The 18,375-nt window shown below is 39.3% G+C and overlaps 1 protein-coding gene across 11 annotated transcripts in view; it reads left to right on the top strand.

Annotated features, from left to right (window-relative positions):
- Nucleotides 1-18,375, top strand: part of KIAA1217 (KIAA1217 ortholog) — a 362,990-nt gene that overhangs the window by 268,008 nt on the left and 76,607 nt on the right. For all 11 annotated transcript variants that reach the window (XR_004778413.2, XR_004778412.2, XM_050708763.1 and 8 more), the window contains 2 exons: nucleotides 11,585-11,783; nucleotides 17,255-17,348. Coding sequence is in view for 9 of the 11 variants with exons in the window: in XM_050708763.1 (XP_050564720.1) it covers nucleotides 11,585-11,783; nucleotides 17,255-17,348 (293 nt within the window). In the remaining 2 variants the exon portion in view is untranslated. The remainder of the gene's footprint in view (nucleotides 1-11,584; nucleotides 11,784-17,254; nucleotides 17,349-18,375) is intronic.

The following is an 18,375-nucleotide window of genomic DNA, read 5'->3' as shown; positions in this document are numbered from 1 at the left end:
TTACTGATTATAATATTAACACCTTGATCTTTTGCAGCAGTTCTTGCAGGTGTTTCTCAAAGCCCATTAAAAAGAAATTCAGAGATTACCATTTTACACGCAGGAGAATTGTTGCAGAGAGAGGGGCAATAGCTTGGTTGCTGCTACCTGATGGTAGAAATAACTTCATAAGTGTATGTGGAATGTACTGTAAAACTTACAAAGAAAAATATAAACTGTAAAGGTAGACATATATGATGTTTGTGGTAATTAATTACTATTTACTATTTTTGAGCTGGAAACTAAAACAGGTGTGTTAAATCAGTACAGATTTATAAGAGAAGTCTGTGATTTATTAGCAGTGGAACTGCCCTCTTGGATTCCTTAGGGCATGACTCAAGCCTAATGAAGTCAGCAGTATCTTCAGCTTAATTCATGGGAGAGGAACTCCATGGGAACTGTATTTCAAGTTAAAGCTGAGTATAGCTTTAATGTATTCAGTCATCTTAAAGAAATTTTCCCTATCTTGTCTTTTTACAGTGTATGCAAAGCAGCCAACATGCAAAAAGGTCATGTAAATATTTTCTGTCATGGTCAGATACATTAAAGTGGGCTGGCAGGTCTATAGGAAAAACAGCCTGAAACAACTAGTTCCAATTATGGAACTGAAACGCAGATCCTACTACTGTTACCTTAAAATATTCTAAGGTAACAGTAGTGTTCCTATTCAACTTTTTTAGACTTCATCTTCTTTCACATTTCTTCAAATTGTAGATGAAGTTTTTGGACTTGGAAAGAAAATAAAAATCACTTCCTATCTGAAATGTTTTGCAGCAAGAGACCAAAGGAAGGTAAACAATTGTACCAACATATCATAGTGCTGAGAGTTTTTTTCTGTTTCATTTATTGTCCCTACATGATTTGTGAAAGACAGATATATGGAAGAGTGAAATGTGGGCCTTCCCAGGCATGCACTTGTGCACTCACATTTATTACCTACCACATTCTTCCTTCTATAAAAGAGTATCTTGTGCGTACCTGAAAAAAATATATTTCCAAGAAGCAAGATACTATTTAGTACATACTGTCTCAACAGAAGCACATTCTGTCTGCCACTAAAAAGGTGACAGTGTACTTTAGATGCTGAGTCACACTGAAGCTGGGTTTGACCCTGTTGTAACATGGTGTATCAGCATGGATCCAATGGACTCATTGCAGTGATTCTGTAATAGAAGACATGCAATGTGCTAAGTAAAACCATTAGCTATGCCAGTCTGCGTCTGTCACTACTATGTCTGTTAAATGTTTTCTGAATGCAATCTTTATTTTTTATTTGCACTGCAGTAATACTAAAGGACCCCAACTAAAAATGTGACCTACCTGTGTTGGGTAATACACATAGTGAGAAAATGCCCTGTTGAAGGACCTTGCAATGTAAATAAACCCAAATGAAAAGTGGTGAAGATAAAATGAGAGGTAATTAGGATCCGTATTGATAAAGTATATTCCCTCTTTACGCCAAATCATGCCTGAACGGGAGGTGCAAGGTTTTCATTCTGCTATATTACTGCTTCTTATTTGAAATCAGCAGCAGCAATTTGGGCTTTCAGCATTTGGTGTCTTCTGGAAGAGGGACTTGGCAGCTGCAGTAGCCTGTACAGGCCAAATCACCTTTTCAATAAAAGGTATGGGTCATATCTGGCATAGAGCTATCACTTGGACAAATTTGATCGAAGTTGCATGTTAGGTAAAATTCACAAGTCTAACTCTAATCCATTTACACAAGGACATGCAGTCCTACAAGCAAGAAGTATATTGCAATTCCATGTATTGTGAGAAGTTCAAGAATTTGGCCAGTCGGACAAGTGTAGTGCCTCTCCCTCTGCACAGTGTGTTTAGGAATCGCTGACAGCGCTGACAGCAAGTCCCTGAATGAGGAACTCTAGGATTTAGTCACTGCTCCCACTACTGTTTATATATTTAGGTAGTGATGCTAATGCACAGTTATTGTATGGATCTGGGCCTGAATTCAGGTTTCTGTTCTCAAAGGGAAATCCTCTCATCTCTATCCTGTCATGTAAGGCTGTCTCTTAGTTTGTTTATTTCTCATTCTCTCTCCCTCTTTTGCATTTTTGGCTATAGGGTAGCCTGAGTTAAACAGGATAAGAGGATAATTGCTGAACCAGAGGCTTGTTAATAGTCTGCTGATTAGGGTACTCTCTTAGGATATTAGGGTCAATAGTCTGGAGAACTCTCAAGCTGGAAGCACTTCTGGATACATTTTTAACTACTCAACTGTTTCATAGAAGATGGTACCAGTGCTTTTGCCCAATTACCTTCTGTGATGAATATACTGGTGTTGGGGATAAGGGGAGAGCAGTGGATGATGATTACCTTGGCTTTAAGAAAGCCTTTCACACACCTCTTGCAGGATCCTTGTAGCCACACTGGGGAGAGATGGGTGGCCTTCAAGGTGGATGGGTCTTAACACTTCATAGTCCAACTGGCAGCTGGTTTTGAGTGGTTTTCCTCTGGGGTGGACTCTGGGGCTAGTACTTTTTAACATCAGCAACCTGGCTCTTGGGATGGAATGAACCAACATCAGGGTTAGAGTTGACACCAGGCTTTTAGTGTACTAGAGAGTCAACCACCACACTTTTAGTATACTGGAGAGTCAACCTGCCCCTCACTGGAACCCCAGTGAGCTCAAGGAATGGGCTGGCAGGAACCTCATGATGCTCAACAAAGGAAAATGCAGAGTCTTTGTGCAACAGCATAGTCAGGAGACAAATTGCCTTGGGAGCAGCTTTCCAAAGAGGACTTAAGGTCTAACAGCAATGTGACTATAGGCTAGCAGTGTGTCCTTGCAGCAGTGAAAACTGCATAGCTGGCTACATGAACAAAACCAGCCATCAGGTCAAGGGAAGTGATTGTCCCCTTCTTGTCAGCATTTGTGAGGTTGCACGTGGTTACTATCTCCAGTTTTGGCTCCACTAGTATGAACGAGATAATGACAAAGTGGAGTGAGCCCAGCAAATGGCCTTTTGGCAATGTTCTCCTTAACCATGCTAAGTTCACAATTCCATGATCCAGTTTAAATGTAGGCCCTAATGACTTAAGGCCTTAATGACTCACTCATCTGGTGTGATACTGGAACCAACTCTGCTTTCACGTGCTGGTTGCTCAACCCCTAAACTTGTTACTGACAGTAGAGAACTCTTTAGAAATGAAGTAACTTCAGAAGTATTGAAGGTAATTCCTATAGTAAACATAGAGAATTTGGTAGTTGTGGCAAAACTACCAAACTCCCAAATCATATATGGCCTATGAATACGGAGTAATAACATGGTCAGATTCTGCCCTTGAACATATCACTTCTACATAGTGTAGTGCTAAAAAGCAGGGTTTATAAACAAAAGTCACCACTCAAATAATGTATGTTTGATACAGCTGATTTACATAGGAAGGAAATAGAACTGGGTAGGACCTTGCTCTCTTTTTTGTGTTTATTCAAGAGGAAGTATGTGTATTACAAGAAGCTTGATGTTTTATTTATTATTTTTTTATTTTTTATTTTTGTTTTTTGCTATGGCCTTTTTAAAAGTTTCAAGCAAAAGTGTCCCTGTGTAAAATGCTTGCTAACATGGTCCATAAATGCTTAGCATGTCTATGTAGTCTTTGGCAGACACATCCTCTGAAGCTGTACTAACCAGCTTACTGTCTCTGGCTGGGAGCCGGCTGGCCAGGGCTTACTGGCTTCTTCAGAGGTTGGGGGCTCAGCTTCTGGTGGGCGAAAGCAGCACGGCTGCTAGAGCCTCCATAGGAAAGTCCTGTAGCTGTTCATGTGTAGTTCTCTGATTTTAATACACTAAATTGTTTGGTGAGTGTGAACTGGAGTCAATCCTGCATGGCAGAGCCTATGGGCCCTCTGAAAAATAGCTCTGGGACACATGGACTTTCTAGTTTATTTCACTGAGTTGTTCACTTGTCATTTTTTTAATATTTTGTCATTAAGTATCATAGACTTTCTCTGTTCTTCCAAGTTTACTGGCATCATTTTGTCAGTTAGGGATATGAAAAAGTCATCTTTCTGGTCAGTGGAGCTATTCTGGCAAGAGCAAGGATATAGATGCAATTACTATCCAAAAGTCATCCTGCCAGAACATTGTTTTCTACCTGGGGAACTAGGTTAAAGCGAAATGTTCCCCCAAACTCTCAAGATGATAAAAGTAACTGTCTGTGCTTGATAGGCTTGCTGACATAGGTATATGGTACTGCCTTTGCCAAGAGGTTGATTTCAGTTTTTTTTTTTCCCATGCAATCAAATAGAACAAATGCAAGTTTTCTCTTGGTAAAGAAAGTTGTCCGTTGTCTCTTTTTTTTTGGTGGTTTTTTCCTTTTTCTTCTAAGCCAGCTAAATGTATTCATTTGTAGTAAAGTGCTAGTATTTAAGTGACACATAAAAATCATTATTTCTCGTAATTGTTTGGGTGAAATTACATGTAACTGCTAAATTTTCCATATGTCTTTTTCACTGGGTAATAAATATAATGCAGAATTACAGCACTTTACAGTAAATAGCAGACAAGGATGAAATAGCAGTAAGAAGTACTGGATTAAATTCAGCAGTTCCTGTTTTTATTAAAATTGTTATCAAATAACTTAATACCTTGAGCAAAAGTCTTCAGGCTGTTCTGGAATACAATTATATTAAATAACTATTTTATTTCATGAAAAGATCTACTTCTTGATTCTCTTAGTACTTGAAGACAGCTAAGAATATTTATAGACGCTTTATGAATGTGGAGGACAGATTATCAGCAGGGAGTAGCTAATGGAAACTAGTACGAGAGCTTCAGGCTAGAAATACCACAAGGATCATGGCAATGACCTCAGACTAGTTGAAAATGTGTGTGGTGAAATAAGAGAGACAAGTATTGTGGTGTGGAAAGAAAGAACTGCATATTGAGGAGTTTCTTCCACGCTGCTAGAGGTGTTAGTGTAATAAAGTTTTATCTGCATAACTTTTGCAGAATTTGTTGATAAGGACAACAGCTATGAGTTATCTCTGTTTATCTGATAGTGTGAGGGAAGAACAATATGGGGCTGTGCCACTCTCAGTCCTATATATTATAATTGTGTCAAGGGAAAATCAAAGAAAAATTGGAAGGATCTTGCCATTTTAGTAAAAAAAAAAAAAAAAAAGTTAAATTGATTTTTGAGGAAATGCTTGGCAGTCTATATTGTGATCCCCTCTGGATCATCCTAAAATGTTCCAACAAAAACAGTTATCAAGATTTTAAAAGTTATCCTTAGATTTTAGAATTGATACAGGATTCAACAGGAACTAATATGGGTTCATTTTCTCACATCTGCTCTTGGCATTGCTTCTGACTTCAGCGTGAGGGAAGGTGCAGACAGAGCCAGTGACTCAATGGCCATATGGTGGAAGATCAAGCTAAACCAGCATGTAAAGACAAAGACTGTCCATCATCTCAAAAAGATATGGCTAATTGATAGTTAGGTAAAGAGTAAAGTAAATCCAATAACTCAACACTATGTTATTTAATTTACTTTCCAAAGCATAACTCAGCTTGATTTCTGGCAATTCTTACTGTATTTCCTTACTATGTGCTCCATATTTCTTCTCCTTTGCTAATTTATCTAATTTTCCATTCCTTATATATTCTGTACTAATTCCTAATGTACTATTTTGGTGGCATTACTCACCCAACAAGCTCTAGAGGTCTCCTATACATATTTTCCCCCGTTTTAGTTATACCTAGCTTTGCAGCTTTGATTTAAAGAATTCCAGAGCTGCCAATGCCTTTGATTGCTTTAGTCCAACCATCTTTACTTATTATTTGAAACTTTCAAATTGGACAGAAAATTTCCAAAATGTACATAGAGTGGCTGGGTCAGAAGAGAACAGCAGTGCCTTGTTCATTCCTCTGATTCCTGGTTCTGTGGGAAGGTTTCAATGCTCCACCACCCAAGCATCAAACATCAGCCAAATACATTAATACTTCTCTTCAGACGGGAGCCCATGGGTTAAGGTGTTACTAGATGTCAATAAGATTTTCAATACAGAAATTTGCAAGATGTCTTACCTGCACAAAAAGTTTCCTATGGCTTCACAGCAAAGAAATACATGGACTACAATGTAAGCTTTGACTGTATTTTCTAACACTGAGAGGTTATTTAACTCCTCTGCTTTGGTCTTCTTTCCTTGATTATTAGCATACCAGTGTTTTTCCATTTAAAATTTGTTGTGTGAGAGAATTAACTGATATTTGTAAAGCTCCCAGAAGATAACTTAATCATATTTGTTAACTTATTCTTGATTTATCAGATATTTAACTTTTCTTCACTGTTGAGTGCTTCACATTTTTCTGCTGAATAACCAGTTTTGTAGGGATAATTCCTGTTCTGTGAATAAAAGCTAGTTATGATTAAAGCTCTTCTAAGCATCTCTGAACTAGCTTTCAGCTGACCAGCACTGAGGTCATCACTAGCAATAAAACCATGATAGTATGGCGTTTAGTCAGGATTAGGTCAGCACCATATAGTAAATGGAGGTGCTGAGAGACATGAGCAGGGTGGTGTCATGCTGCCTACACAGCATTAACTTTTGCCATGAGGAGTAAGCCTTTGCCACCTGCAACTAAGGAGTCCTGTGCTTGCTGGTAAGGGTACGGTGCAGCTCTATAGACAACCTGGACCCCATGAGTTCAGTTATGGTTCACTGTTATACTGTGTAGACACGTCCTCAGTAAATAATTGGGTTCTACAGCCTTTGCTGTTGCACTGGCAGCTGCATCTGAGCTGAGCGCCTTGCCATGGGCCTTGTGTATCTACGTGAGCCACAGCCACAGCATGGGCAGTCCCAAACCAGTGCTAGCACAACTACAGGCTCAGGGTGGATGTTCCAGGCCTCGGTGGGTTCAGCTTGTGCGTGAGGCTCTGCCTATGTAAATCAGGTTAACAGCACATCTTTCATGACACCGTGCTGCTTTGCATATAGACCAGCCCTGAGGGGAAAGACTGTTTTGCAAGGCCTTCTGTTACTGACCCTTCCTAAAGGGAGGAGCAAAAAGCAGTTTGTTTTTGAAAGACCTCTGTATGCAAGGAAGGAAGGGGCGATCATGTGGTGTGTTGCGTGATCATCAGAAGATCTGGATTATGTGCTTGTAAACCTTTCTTTGAACATGTCCTTTCACCTCTTGGGTGTTTAATTTCCCCTACTATAAAACATACTTTGCTGTTGACAGGAATTTTGTGAAGCAATTTGTAAAGAGGTTTAAGTTTCTAAGGCCTGGCTTACACGCAAATGTATTCTACTATAGCCCGAGTTTAATGCCACGGCCCATTCATTGTCCATAGGATAAAGAACAATCAGAATTTCCAGAGGTGTTTCTGAAAGCATTATACCAGCATAAAGCAAGGGAAAGCCTAACACTGCAGTTTGATTGTAGCTGTAGAAAAGCCCAGGCTTGGCAGCATCTAGGAGCACCTAGGAGTGGTAGCCAGGGCTGACTTGGACTGTGGGCTGTTACACAGTGTATTTCTTATGCACCCTGGTGTTTCTTGACTTCCTAGACTAGCAGGGCATGTAACAGTCCAGTTTGTTTTGTGTTTAAAACTCAGCACAGTCTTCGTGTTTCAGGTAAATCCGTTGTGACAGAAGCATAAGTGCAAGAGGAACTTCAGGGTACATGGAGACATTAACATCTCTTTTGTTTAGCTTTTTTTCCAGCAGCTTTGCTGGCATAAATGCTTGTGCCCAAACAAAACCTGTACCTGAGCTATATTCTATTTCTTCTTACTTTAATTCTCCAAGGGAGTAACTTTTTAGCTGAAGGTAAAACACACCTTAGAGCTCTAGCAGCTTCCATGAAGTTGGCCATGTGGGTATTGCCAGAGTTGAGAGTTTCAGCCCATCAATGTGTGTGAGAAAACTAAAGCGTATGACTTAAAATAATGATTTAATTTGGAAGTGTTTATATCCTGTCATGCTGAAACAGGATTTTTAGGAGTGAGCAGTTAGTTTTGTCAAATAGGAAATGCCCTAAAGCATTGCTATACCATGAAAAGTATCAGACACCTCAAGAGGAAAGGCAGTAGTTTTTTTAAAGGGCTTCTGACTTAAGGGAGAGTAAGGAAAAGAGAATTTATTATGCCTTTGACAGTGTCTTTTACGCCTACAGTAATCTTGTGGTCAAAACATTTCTCTGATTTGTACGTTAAAGCTCTGTTTTAAGGCATGATCTTTTTGGATAACATGCGCATTTACTTTGAAAATCAAAGACTTAACGATGACTGTAATCTTGTTTTGGATCAATATTTTGTGGGACTATTTGAGGACAAGCAGAGTCAAGACTGTTCTGGAATAATTCAGACTCATGAATGAGAAAGATTTTCAGTTCTAACATTTCTTTTGTGTTAATGGTTTTAGTAGCTCAATATTCAGAATCCATTTATTGTCCTGAGATGCAAAAGCAGTGTTTTCTGCATTCTGCACTAACTTTTAAACTAAGCAGAAAAGAGAGTCAACACACACCTGAAAAGCTGCTATGAAAAGTGTGTATTTTTGGCCAAAATTGTTTTTTTGCTATTTAATCCAAGAAAGTTTCCAGTAACAATATATTGAAGGTTCCTTGTGTTCTGCCTAAGAACTGAAAGCTATCATCAAAAATGAATGTTTATGCACATCTTGGAACAGTGAACTAAATGCAATCATTAAAAACGTGTACTTAAAAAAATCAAATATAGTTAGTTTCTGAATTCTAAAAGGTGTTTCACAGCAGAGAATGTTTGAATGAGCGCTAAAAAAACATTTTTACCTTAGAAGAGCATAAATGAATGATGCCTCAAATTAAAATGGAATAATAATAATAATAAAAAAGTTTAATAACTCATGAAATATTGGCATCAAAAATAGAATTCTTAGGAAAATTTTCCTTGACCTTCAAAATAAAACTAGTGACCTTGCAGTCTCAAACATTTTTTCCAACCAAAGGAAAATAGAAGTTTATAGTAGGATTCATAAGGGGTCTGATGTCAAATTTAATAACAGAAGAAGTATCAGCTCTTGATAATAGTAGGGAAATGATTTTAAAAATGTTTTATAAAAGCAGCCTAATATTAAATAATGGTTAGGTAATACTGAGTAGTCTGTTTAGTATTCATAACAATTAACATCTTCCTTTCCTAGCTTCAAGAACAATTATCTACCAACTGATTGTAGGCACGTCTGCCTGAGTATGTATGCATTCCTCTATAGCAATATAGTGGCAAAAATACAAAAGACTAAGATAGCTCATCTTAGATTAAAATATCTTCTGTTCTTTTCACTAAATGCCTTTATGTTCTAGGACATAAGCTTTTGCCATTGCTTTTGCTCAGTGTTTGTACCTCAGGACTCTAAGCTGTTGTTGATAGTTTATGGGAATGTTGTCCCCTTGTTGATGACTTCCATGTGAGAATGTTTGAGTCACCATCTAAGTTTTGTGATTTGCTGAGATTTGGTGATGACTGATGGTAACAGCATTGAGGACCTTGTGTTCCCAACCCTCCTGTTTGTATTGACCACGATACAACAACACACAGTCCATCTATGATGCAATTATTGTGGTGAATTCAGTTTATGTAAAGTACCCTGCCTAGTTTTAGCCCACCTCTGTTGGTTATTGGCAGATGCAAGGCATGGCAGCACAAAACTCTGCTCAGGCCCCAAAGTCTGCCTGAAAATATAATAAAGACAGTAACAGTTAGTTCAGTCTGAATGCTGAGCAGCTTCTGCCATTATGTGCTGGCAGCATCCAGACTGGGTGATGTAAAACTGCCTTGCTTGTATCTACATGAACAACCGTGAATTCAGTGTAGATGCTTCTGTAATCACTAATTCTTGAGCAGATCCCTTTTCCCAATGCTTTTCTATGGCTAGTTAGCTTATGGGCCATGTACAAAGCAGTTACCTCCAAATCTTAGACAGCTGGTGGAACTACAAACTTCAATGGTATTTTTTTCTTTCTTTTCTGCATTTTTTTTTCTCCTCCATCTCATTTTGGCCTACTGAGTGTCTGCAAAGTGGATGATATGCCATTTTACTGTCTTTAGACACCACTGCAAAAGCTCTACCTGCTCTATCTCTTCCAGCTAGCATGGGAGTAAAGGTGTTCCTTCCGAGCACAATGCACTGTTGTACAGAGACACCTGAGGTGGCTCAGAAAGAGCCCAGTGTGATCCCATCAGTCCATGCTCAGGCAGGACATCTGTGCCTTGACTATGGAGTGGACATGTAGGCTCATCTGGGCTTGCCAGTTCCCTTGTACTTTGTACCCAAAGTAGTTCAGCTGAGCATTTGCCTCTACATCTACTCCCTAGTGCTGTGGATCCCAGGAATTTTCTTAGTTTGGTTGCAACCATGTGGTAGCAGCCTGTTTTCTTCTGTGCAGGTCCTAATGAGCTTTCCTACATTGGAGATGCCCATGAGAATGTCTTTCGGTGGTCTTTAGGTGTAGCATGGTCAGAGCTAACCAACTGCACCAAGTCTAGTCTGACTTCTGCTGATGATCAAGGTCGCTGTTCTCAGTCCTTTGGTCCTTGGTGGGCTTTGTAGCTTGAGATGGAGTGGGACTGTGCTGTCGTAAAGCTAATGAGTCCAACTTGCAGTACGGCACCAGCCAGTGGAATACAGGCAGCCACTGGCTACAAAAGAGTCAGTATAGCCCTGGTAGGGCCAGCACGGGCAGGGTGGAAGAGGTACTGGGTATCCCTTCACTGAGTCCCTGGTCTGTATGATCCGTGTTTTTTCCAATATCCAACACCTTACAGCCTCCCATTCCTTGAAAACAGAGAGTTAGCTATATCAGAATGGTGTACTTTTTGTCTTTAGTGAATAAGAATATCCACATTTTGCAACCCAGCATCCTAAGATCATTCATGTTTCTCACCGAGTGCTAAGGATGCCTATTAACACTGCTGTGAAACTGAAAGGATCTGAAATTGCTCTTGTTTATGTGTGAGACCTCAGTTTTACTCCTGCTAGGAGTTTCACCTGGGGCTTTATACTATATAACGCCAGCAAATTGAACTCTGAATATAAAATTGCTAGTGTTAAAATGGAAGTCTGTTTTTTTGGGGGGACTGTTCAATAAGCAGGAGGCTAAAATGCAGAATTTACATTTAATGGTAACTGGGTGATATAAAAGGGTGAAGGTCTTCCTCAACTACTCTAAGAATAAACGTACCTTGTGATTTACCAACACCTTCCCCTGTAGAGCAGACTTGGTGTGTTTGGGATTTTCCATGGGCCTTCTTAACGTAAACTTCTAACTTATCTAACTGAAAAACTGTAAAAATAGGCTTCTCAGCAAAGTGCAACATTGGAGCAAGCATATTTACCAAGGCACAGCTCCACCAGTGTTCAATGCTCTACTCCAGTATTGTGTTGAAAAGGAACATGTTGTATGTGCTTTATGAGCAAGAGGTGTGAACTGATTCTTCTCAGCTTATTATGGGCTTGGTCTATATTCTACATGGAAGGACAGATGATTTCTGTGCACTTAAGAATATTAATTTTGCTATTATATTTTGCTTGCAGGTGTTTTATATCTTCAGTATGGAGACGAAACAAAGCAGTTGAGGATGCCAAATGAAATCACAAGCACAGACACAATTCGTGCCCTTTTTGTAAGTGCCTTCCCCCAGCAGCTGACAATGAAAATGCTGGAATCGCCCAGTGTGGCCATTTACATCAAGGATGAGAGCAGAAATATATACTATGAATTGTGTGATGTGAGGTAAGTGTAGAAGGAATTACAGCTGTTGGGCTTTGGATTTGTTTTATTGTTGTTGTTTCTGCGTTGTTTTCTGTTGTTGTTGTTTACTATTTTTCTGTAGCTGATAAGTATCTAACAGATAGTGTCCTAACACATAAAGGCCTGTTCAGTGGTATCTAATATGGGAGGCTTGCTGTAGGTGCAACATCTGTTGCACAAGCCATTGATGAGTGGTGTACCTTGTTCAAATATTCATATAATGCATGCAGGTTGACATATTTAATATTTTACTGCATTTTAACTGAGACATAAATATTTAAAACACTGAACACAAAGTAAACATTTACAGAAAACATGGTCTTTTTCTTTGCTGGCAGAGCAAAACCTGATCTGTGTGAGTCTGAAGTTAAAAATATGAATGTCATTGATGCCCTCACAACAGTTTCAATTATCTGTTATCTAACACTGCCAGAGATCTGTGGCATTAGTAACTGCTGCTGCAGCAGCCTCACCACCTTCCTATTTTATGTCAGGATGCAGCAACTAATGCAGTTTCTTTCTTTTACTACTTCAGAGCTTAGTCAAGAAATGATCGGGCTAACATCTAGATGGTTCTTTCTATCCTCTATTTCGTGGGTTTGCAGCTGCCCAACTAACCATGTTCCTTCAGTCCTGATGTCTGTGTTCTTCAAGCAAAAGGACTAGGTTCTCAGGGGCTCTGGAAAATCCCAAATCATGCAGCAACAAAAATCTCAGGCATACCTCAGGCATGCCACACTATAGAACTGTGCAGGGAAATAAGGTGGGCCTTTGTGGATCCTTTTCATTAGATGTTACAAGGTAAAAATAATGGACAGAAGAGCCTAAGAGGATGGAGAAGAAAACAGAAAAGGTGTTTCCTCTCTGCCAGTCTCTACCACTAGTGCAGGAAAATGACATGAAAGTAAGGGAAGTGTATTGTCCACTACTGCCTTGTTTCTTATGGTGATTACTTGGCTCAGGTGCTTCTCCACTTCATGTAGTTTAAGGAAAGAGCAAGCTGTTTTTTTCTATCCTTGCCACTTCAAATTCCCCCATTCCTCTTCTTTCTAGCCTTTGAACAGCACTGCACCCCCCTTTTTCTCCTCTGTCTTGCTTTCCTCAGGCTGTCTATCCAGTGTCTTGTCATCAGCCAGCCTCTTGGATTTCAGTTTCTGTGTATGTTTTTTTTTTTTTTTAATCTTTCTTGTTTTGCAGTCTCCCACACCCCTGTTTGGCCACAGTAACTCCTATGTTAAGACCCATCTGATTTTTACATCGTCATTCATCATGTGCTCAAGTTTCTTATACATCAAACAGTCTGTTCACTAGATCAGATCAAGTGATAAAATCGAGATAGGGGTTCCTGTGTCTCTGTTGCTGAGCGCCTTATTGCCAACCATCATCTGCCCCATCAGCTCCTTCTCTCTCACTTTATCCTTCCATCTTCCCTTGAGTTTCAGACTAACAGTTTATGACTTCATCTCCTCCCTGCCCCTAAGAATGGGGTTGTTGATTATCTTAATACCACTCCACTCCACCTTTTTTCCCTTGCTCTTATTGCAGGCGTCACTCTGCCAACCTCAGGCCTGGCTCGCTTCCAACATCTGCTTCCTCTGTTCCTATGCCTGTATTGTAGAGTATTTCTAGAGGAAATCCCATGACCCAGCTGACTTCCTTCATAGAAAAATTCCCTCCTTCAGTTCTGCCACCCTGCTCACTAAGGAAACCTCAGCAGTCCAAAGCATACAATACCAGCTGCATTTTCACCACCTTTTGATAATTTCCAAAAAAAAAAAAAGTCTCCATTTCTGTTCCTTACTCTTTGCAAGATCTTCACACTGTCTCCCTTCAGAGAATAGATAAAAAGAAGTATTATTGTTCTCTCCTCTGCTTGCCATCTCTTCCTTCAATTATCTTCTTTCTTCCTTGCCTTAAACACAGATGTTTCAGTTGACTATTAGCTCTCCACCTCCCTTGGAGGCTGTCTCCTGTTCCTCTGAGCCTCTTATCCTTTGCCTTGTCCTTTTATTAACTTATTGTTCTACTACAGCGCTTACTCTTTACATCGCAAACATGTTTCTGTGCCTCCCAAAAAAACTCTCCCTGCACACAAGTTACGTTTCCACTGTCCACGCCATCTTTCTGTCCTGCACTGAGCAATCACTACAACTGCTGTCTGGAGCTTTACTCTTCCAGTTCAGTCCTAGACCTATTTCCAGCCTATGTGGGGTTTTATTCTTCTAATTCCAACCTGTCTTTTGTTCCCTACTGTTCCATAGCAATTGCCCAAGTCACCAAATGGCCAGCTTTTGGGAACATTACACCTTTATTCTCTGTCATATACTTTTAATGCTTTCTTCTTGGAACTTTGATCTCCCTTTGTTTCAGGGACTGCTTCTTTTGAATTTCTTCCTCTCTCCTCTCTTTTTTGTCTTCTCGAGCACTGATTTTCTGTTGTGTTTTTTTTTCAGGGCTTTGTCCTCATTCCCTTTCTCTGTCTATATCTTTCACTATCATCTTATCCCTGTGGATTAGTTGGGTTATCATACCTACCTGGGTAACTATCCCATTTTGCTTTACAAAGGGATTCATCTCACCAAATGGAAATTTTTACATCCACATTTTGAGCTGGTTGTGATTCATCCTGTAAAATGGTATGCAAAATTATACGTGCCAGTGAACCTAGCTCTGCTGTTGATGTCTTCCCTGCGAATGTGAGCAGTTGGACTTGAAACTTACCTCTTCTGCCCAAACTAAAACCATGGTCTTCTTTTTTAACATAGTCTCATGGACCGCTTGTTTCGGCTCATATTATGTACTCCTTCATTAGACCGTGAGGCCATCCCACTCCCCCCCTTTTATTTCCTTTCCTCTCTCTCTCTTTAAAAAAAAAAATAAATCATTGGGGATAAAGCACTCACTTGCTTCTTAAGTCCATAAACTGATCTTTCTTAATCCAGTTCAGGGTTCTGCAGCCACTGTAGATGTTTTCAGATTTTTTTCTTTTTCTGTGTAACACCGCTTTGAGGCAGCCTTTCCTTTCACACCCTGTAGTGAAAAAACAGTTGGCTAAATTACCAGCTTTGTAACATTTTTTAACACCAGCTTTTTAACATGTAGCTTTTCGTACATCAACTGCCATAATGTTCTTTTCTTGACATTTGATGAAGGTAATCTCATTCACTCTTACCCATTCAAATGAAGCAACAAAGATCATTCTCCTAGTTTGTCAAGCACGCTGTTTCACATGTGTTTTTTCACTTGTCCTCTGACAGTATCTTCTCCATCTCATTAAATATAAACTACTTGTCTTCATTATGAGGGCCCCTCCAAGCCCACTTCAATGCTACTTTTCATTTCTTCTTCAGTACCAAGTGCCATCTGCTTCCACTTGGCTAATAATGCCAACTTTCATTGTGCATGTCTTTAATTTTCAAACAAGTGCCTTCATGCTCCCTCTTAGGCAGCCCTCTAACATGCTTGGATGGAGTCATCTACAAACATCCGCAAAGCCACCTCATTGTTCTTCTTCCAGTCCCATTTTTCCCCGCTCTCTCTTGCACTGCCTATTCAACGCATGACTGTGGTGCCAGGATCCGCTTATTGCTCACCAGGCTGGAAAGACTACGGTCTTCTCATGCCTTTTTGTTCCCTTATCTTTCTGCAGCTATCTTGTTGTCTTTTGTGTCTTATATTCATCTTGTAAGCTGGTGAAGGGGTTGTTTTCCTAGGGTGTTTATACAGCACACACAGATCAATGAGACCTTTGAACATGCCACAGGCATCGAGAAGCTACAGTAATGCAAATAATAGTAATAATGAACATGCAGTAATATATACCTGCTATCAGTGGTGTTTATCTTAGAAGAGCAACATGAGGTGAAATAGAATTCACTTCAGAGATCAAATGCCTAGTATTTTGGTGATTTGCCTTACAGCAATGTTTTACTTTAAAGTGTCATGTTCCTACAAGAAGTATTTATGGGGAACGCTTTTAAAACAAACTCCAGTTAGTTGAGGTGCCATCTCATAGCCATCAGAACGAAAAGACAGCAGATAAAATTCATTTATATGAAAAATATAGCATTTCTCGAGGTGAAAATGAAAGAGTTAGCTTTGTATCAAAAGGAACATATTTCCAAGTCTGAGGCAGGAAACAGTAACTGAGAATCCCAGTGCAAGTCTCAGAGCAGAAGAGTTAAGTTTGTAAGATGGAAAACAGTTTACATTACCATAAATAATTGAAGAACTTGAACTTGCCACAAGGTAGCTATTTTCCTGTGCAATCTGCAAGTAAACACTCATAAATACTAAACTTCTCATCAGCCCCTGCAGTTCTTAAACAGAAGGCACTGATCTGTCTCTTAGCTGTGAGTTTCTTTAATAACTACTTGACATCTACAACAGCAGCACAAGTTCTGACTAGCTACCCATTCAAAGCAATCACTGGTTGTAATATGACATTGGAAGAAAGAAATTGGACCTGCCCAAGCATCCTTTCCTTCATTTTTAAATGATAATCCCCGTGATTAGGATCAGTTCACTAGACTTGTAGCTGCACCTGGAGGAAAGGAATTCAGTCACATGTATGAGTAAATTCTCTAGAGATCACTAGTGGGAAATGAAAGGAATCGCAGCTTTGAAGGGACGCAAGTGAGCGTAGATTGGAGGCTTTGCTACTGATTAAATGTGAACAAGAAATCAGCAGATCTCAGTGCAAATTTATAAGCCATAAAATTACCAGAAGGTAGGTTTTGAAACAAAATAGAATACTTCTGTCATCTAACTCTTTCCTAACAGTGATAGTTTAAAAATGAACTAATGAATGACAAAGTATTAAATGAAATAAAATAAACTCTTAGGGCTTTCTTTCTAAACCATTTCTGTGGTAGATTTCATCAAAACTTGTTTGTTTGTTTCTTTTTAGCTTCCTTTTTTTTCCCTTAAAACCTTATCTTTATTATAGATAAAGTTTAGAGGAATGATTTATCTGCTGCTGAATTTTTAGTTTTTACCTGTCATTTTTTATTAGATTTGTGAAGAAGTTGTTAATTGAATAACTGAAGTTAGAAAGACTTTTCTTTTATATCCTTGCTTCTTAGAATAGTAAAAATTCATGTGGGTTGAGTACACAATAAAACATGTAAATATTAACTAAATCCTTTTGAGCGTTGTGCAAATGTTGAAGCCCTATTGTCTTCAAAGTGCTTTCACTCTATGGCAGGATCTTGAAAGAAACTTAACACTATCTAATTTTTATGGGTGTGGAGTTGTAGTGAAAGAATGATACTTCCCATGGGAAAGAGAATCAAAGTAGGCTTTTGTTTGTGTGTGTCTAAGCTATGGCATTTAGGTTTTTCTTATAGGTTGGCTGCAGACCTACTATGTTTGTCTGTTACCTGAAACTTGCAGGCTATAAAGTAAATAAAACTACTTTCATCTGTTATCATTGCTGATTCTTTTGATTCCAGGAATATTCAAGATCGGTCTTTCCTTAAAGTTTACAACAAAGATCCTGCACACGCATTTAATCACACTTCCAGAGCTGTAAATGGAGATATAAGGGTAAGTACTAGTGTTGCATTTATACTCCTCTTTCCTCCAGTTTTTATTTTAAATGTTTAAATTCATAACTGTAATGTGTACACAAGTTACAAAGTCTAGGGTAGATGTACAGCACATACAGAAGAGGGAAGTGACAATGCTTTCCATAATGTTTCTTAACTGCTTTGTGTTTTCCAATTATTTGCCCTGAGCACTAACTATTTTAGTTTTTTTGTTTGTTTGTTTTTTCTTGTGTACTAGCATTCAAGCACATGAATCAAAACAATGTCTTTAATCACTTATTTTGGGGCACGGGCTGTGCTTAGGGTTTTTAAAGCTTCTTATTTCATGTTTCCAAACCCTTTACACTGAAGTACAGCATGGTGCTACTCCAGCAAGGCTTCAGCATGGACAGGTTTGCAGTAGCTGAGCATGTGTACCTAGGTTGAAGTCTACTGAAATACTTTGTAAATGACCATTTCACATAAGAAATACTGATAAATACCTGTTGTGCAGTAAATGGTTATGTCTTTTTCTAGAATTTTCTGTCTGTATTGAACAAGGACTGGTATATTTGTATTTTCAAGTGAACTTTCTGTATTAGGAAAGTATAGAGAAGACATTTGAAACATATCCACTTTCCCACTGTCTCTGTCTCTTACCTTTTACTGGACTGTGTTCTCCCACCTTAATGCTGAGAGGGCAGGAGGTGTGGCTGTGCAGCAGCTCTTCCACCACATTACCCACACCTAACATCGCACCCAGGAGTGGTGGTGGAGGTGGTGGTGGTGAGGCTACACACCCTCATCTTCTCCCCACCCATCCTAGGTCTGTCCCCAGGAAACGGTACAACAAAATGAGCTCAATGGGCCAGAAGGAAATGCCACTACTGTCCCACCTGCACTGTGACTTTTATGTGTGCCCCAAAGCTGATTCAACTGCACTGAAAATTTCCTGTGAAGTAATTTGCTTAATTGTGCATTTGCTTCTTGGTTTCATTATCAATTCTGAGCATGTCATACTGCTTTGTTATTAATATTTCATGGAA

This window comes from Cygnus atratus, chromosome 2, assembly GCF_013377495.2.
Source record: "Cygnus atratus isolate AKBS03 ecotype Queensland, Australia chromosome 2, CAtr_DNAZoo_HiC_assembly, whole genome shotgun sequence".
Lineage (NCBI taxonomy): Eukaryota > Metazoa > Chordata > Aves > Anseriformes > Anatidae > Cygnus > Cygnus atratus.
Note: the sequence above shows the minus strand (reverse complement) of the source record. Positions and strands in the feature narration are given on the sequence as shown.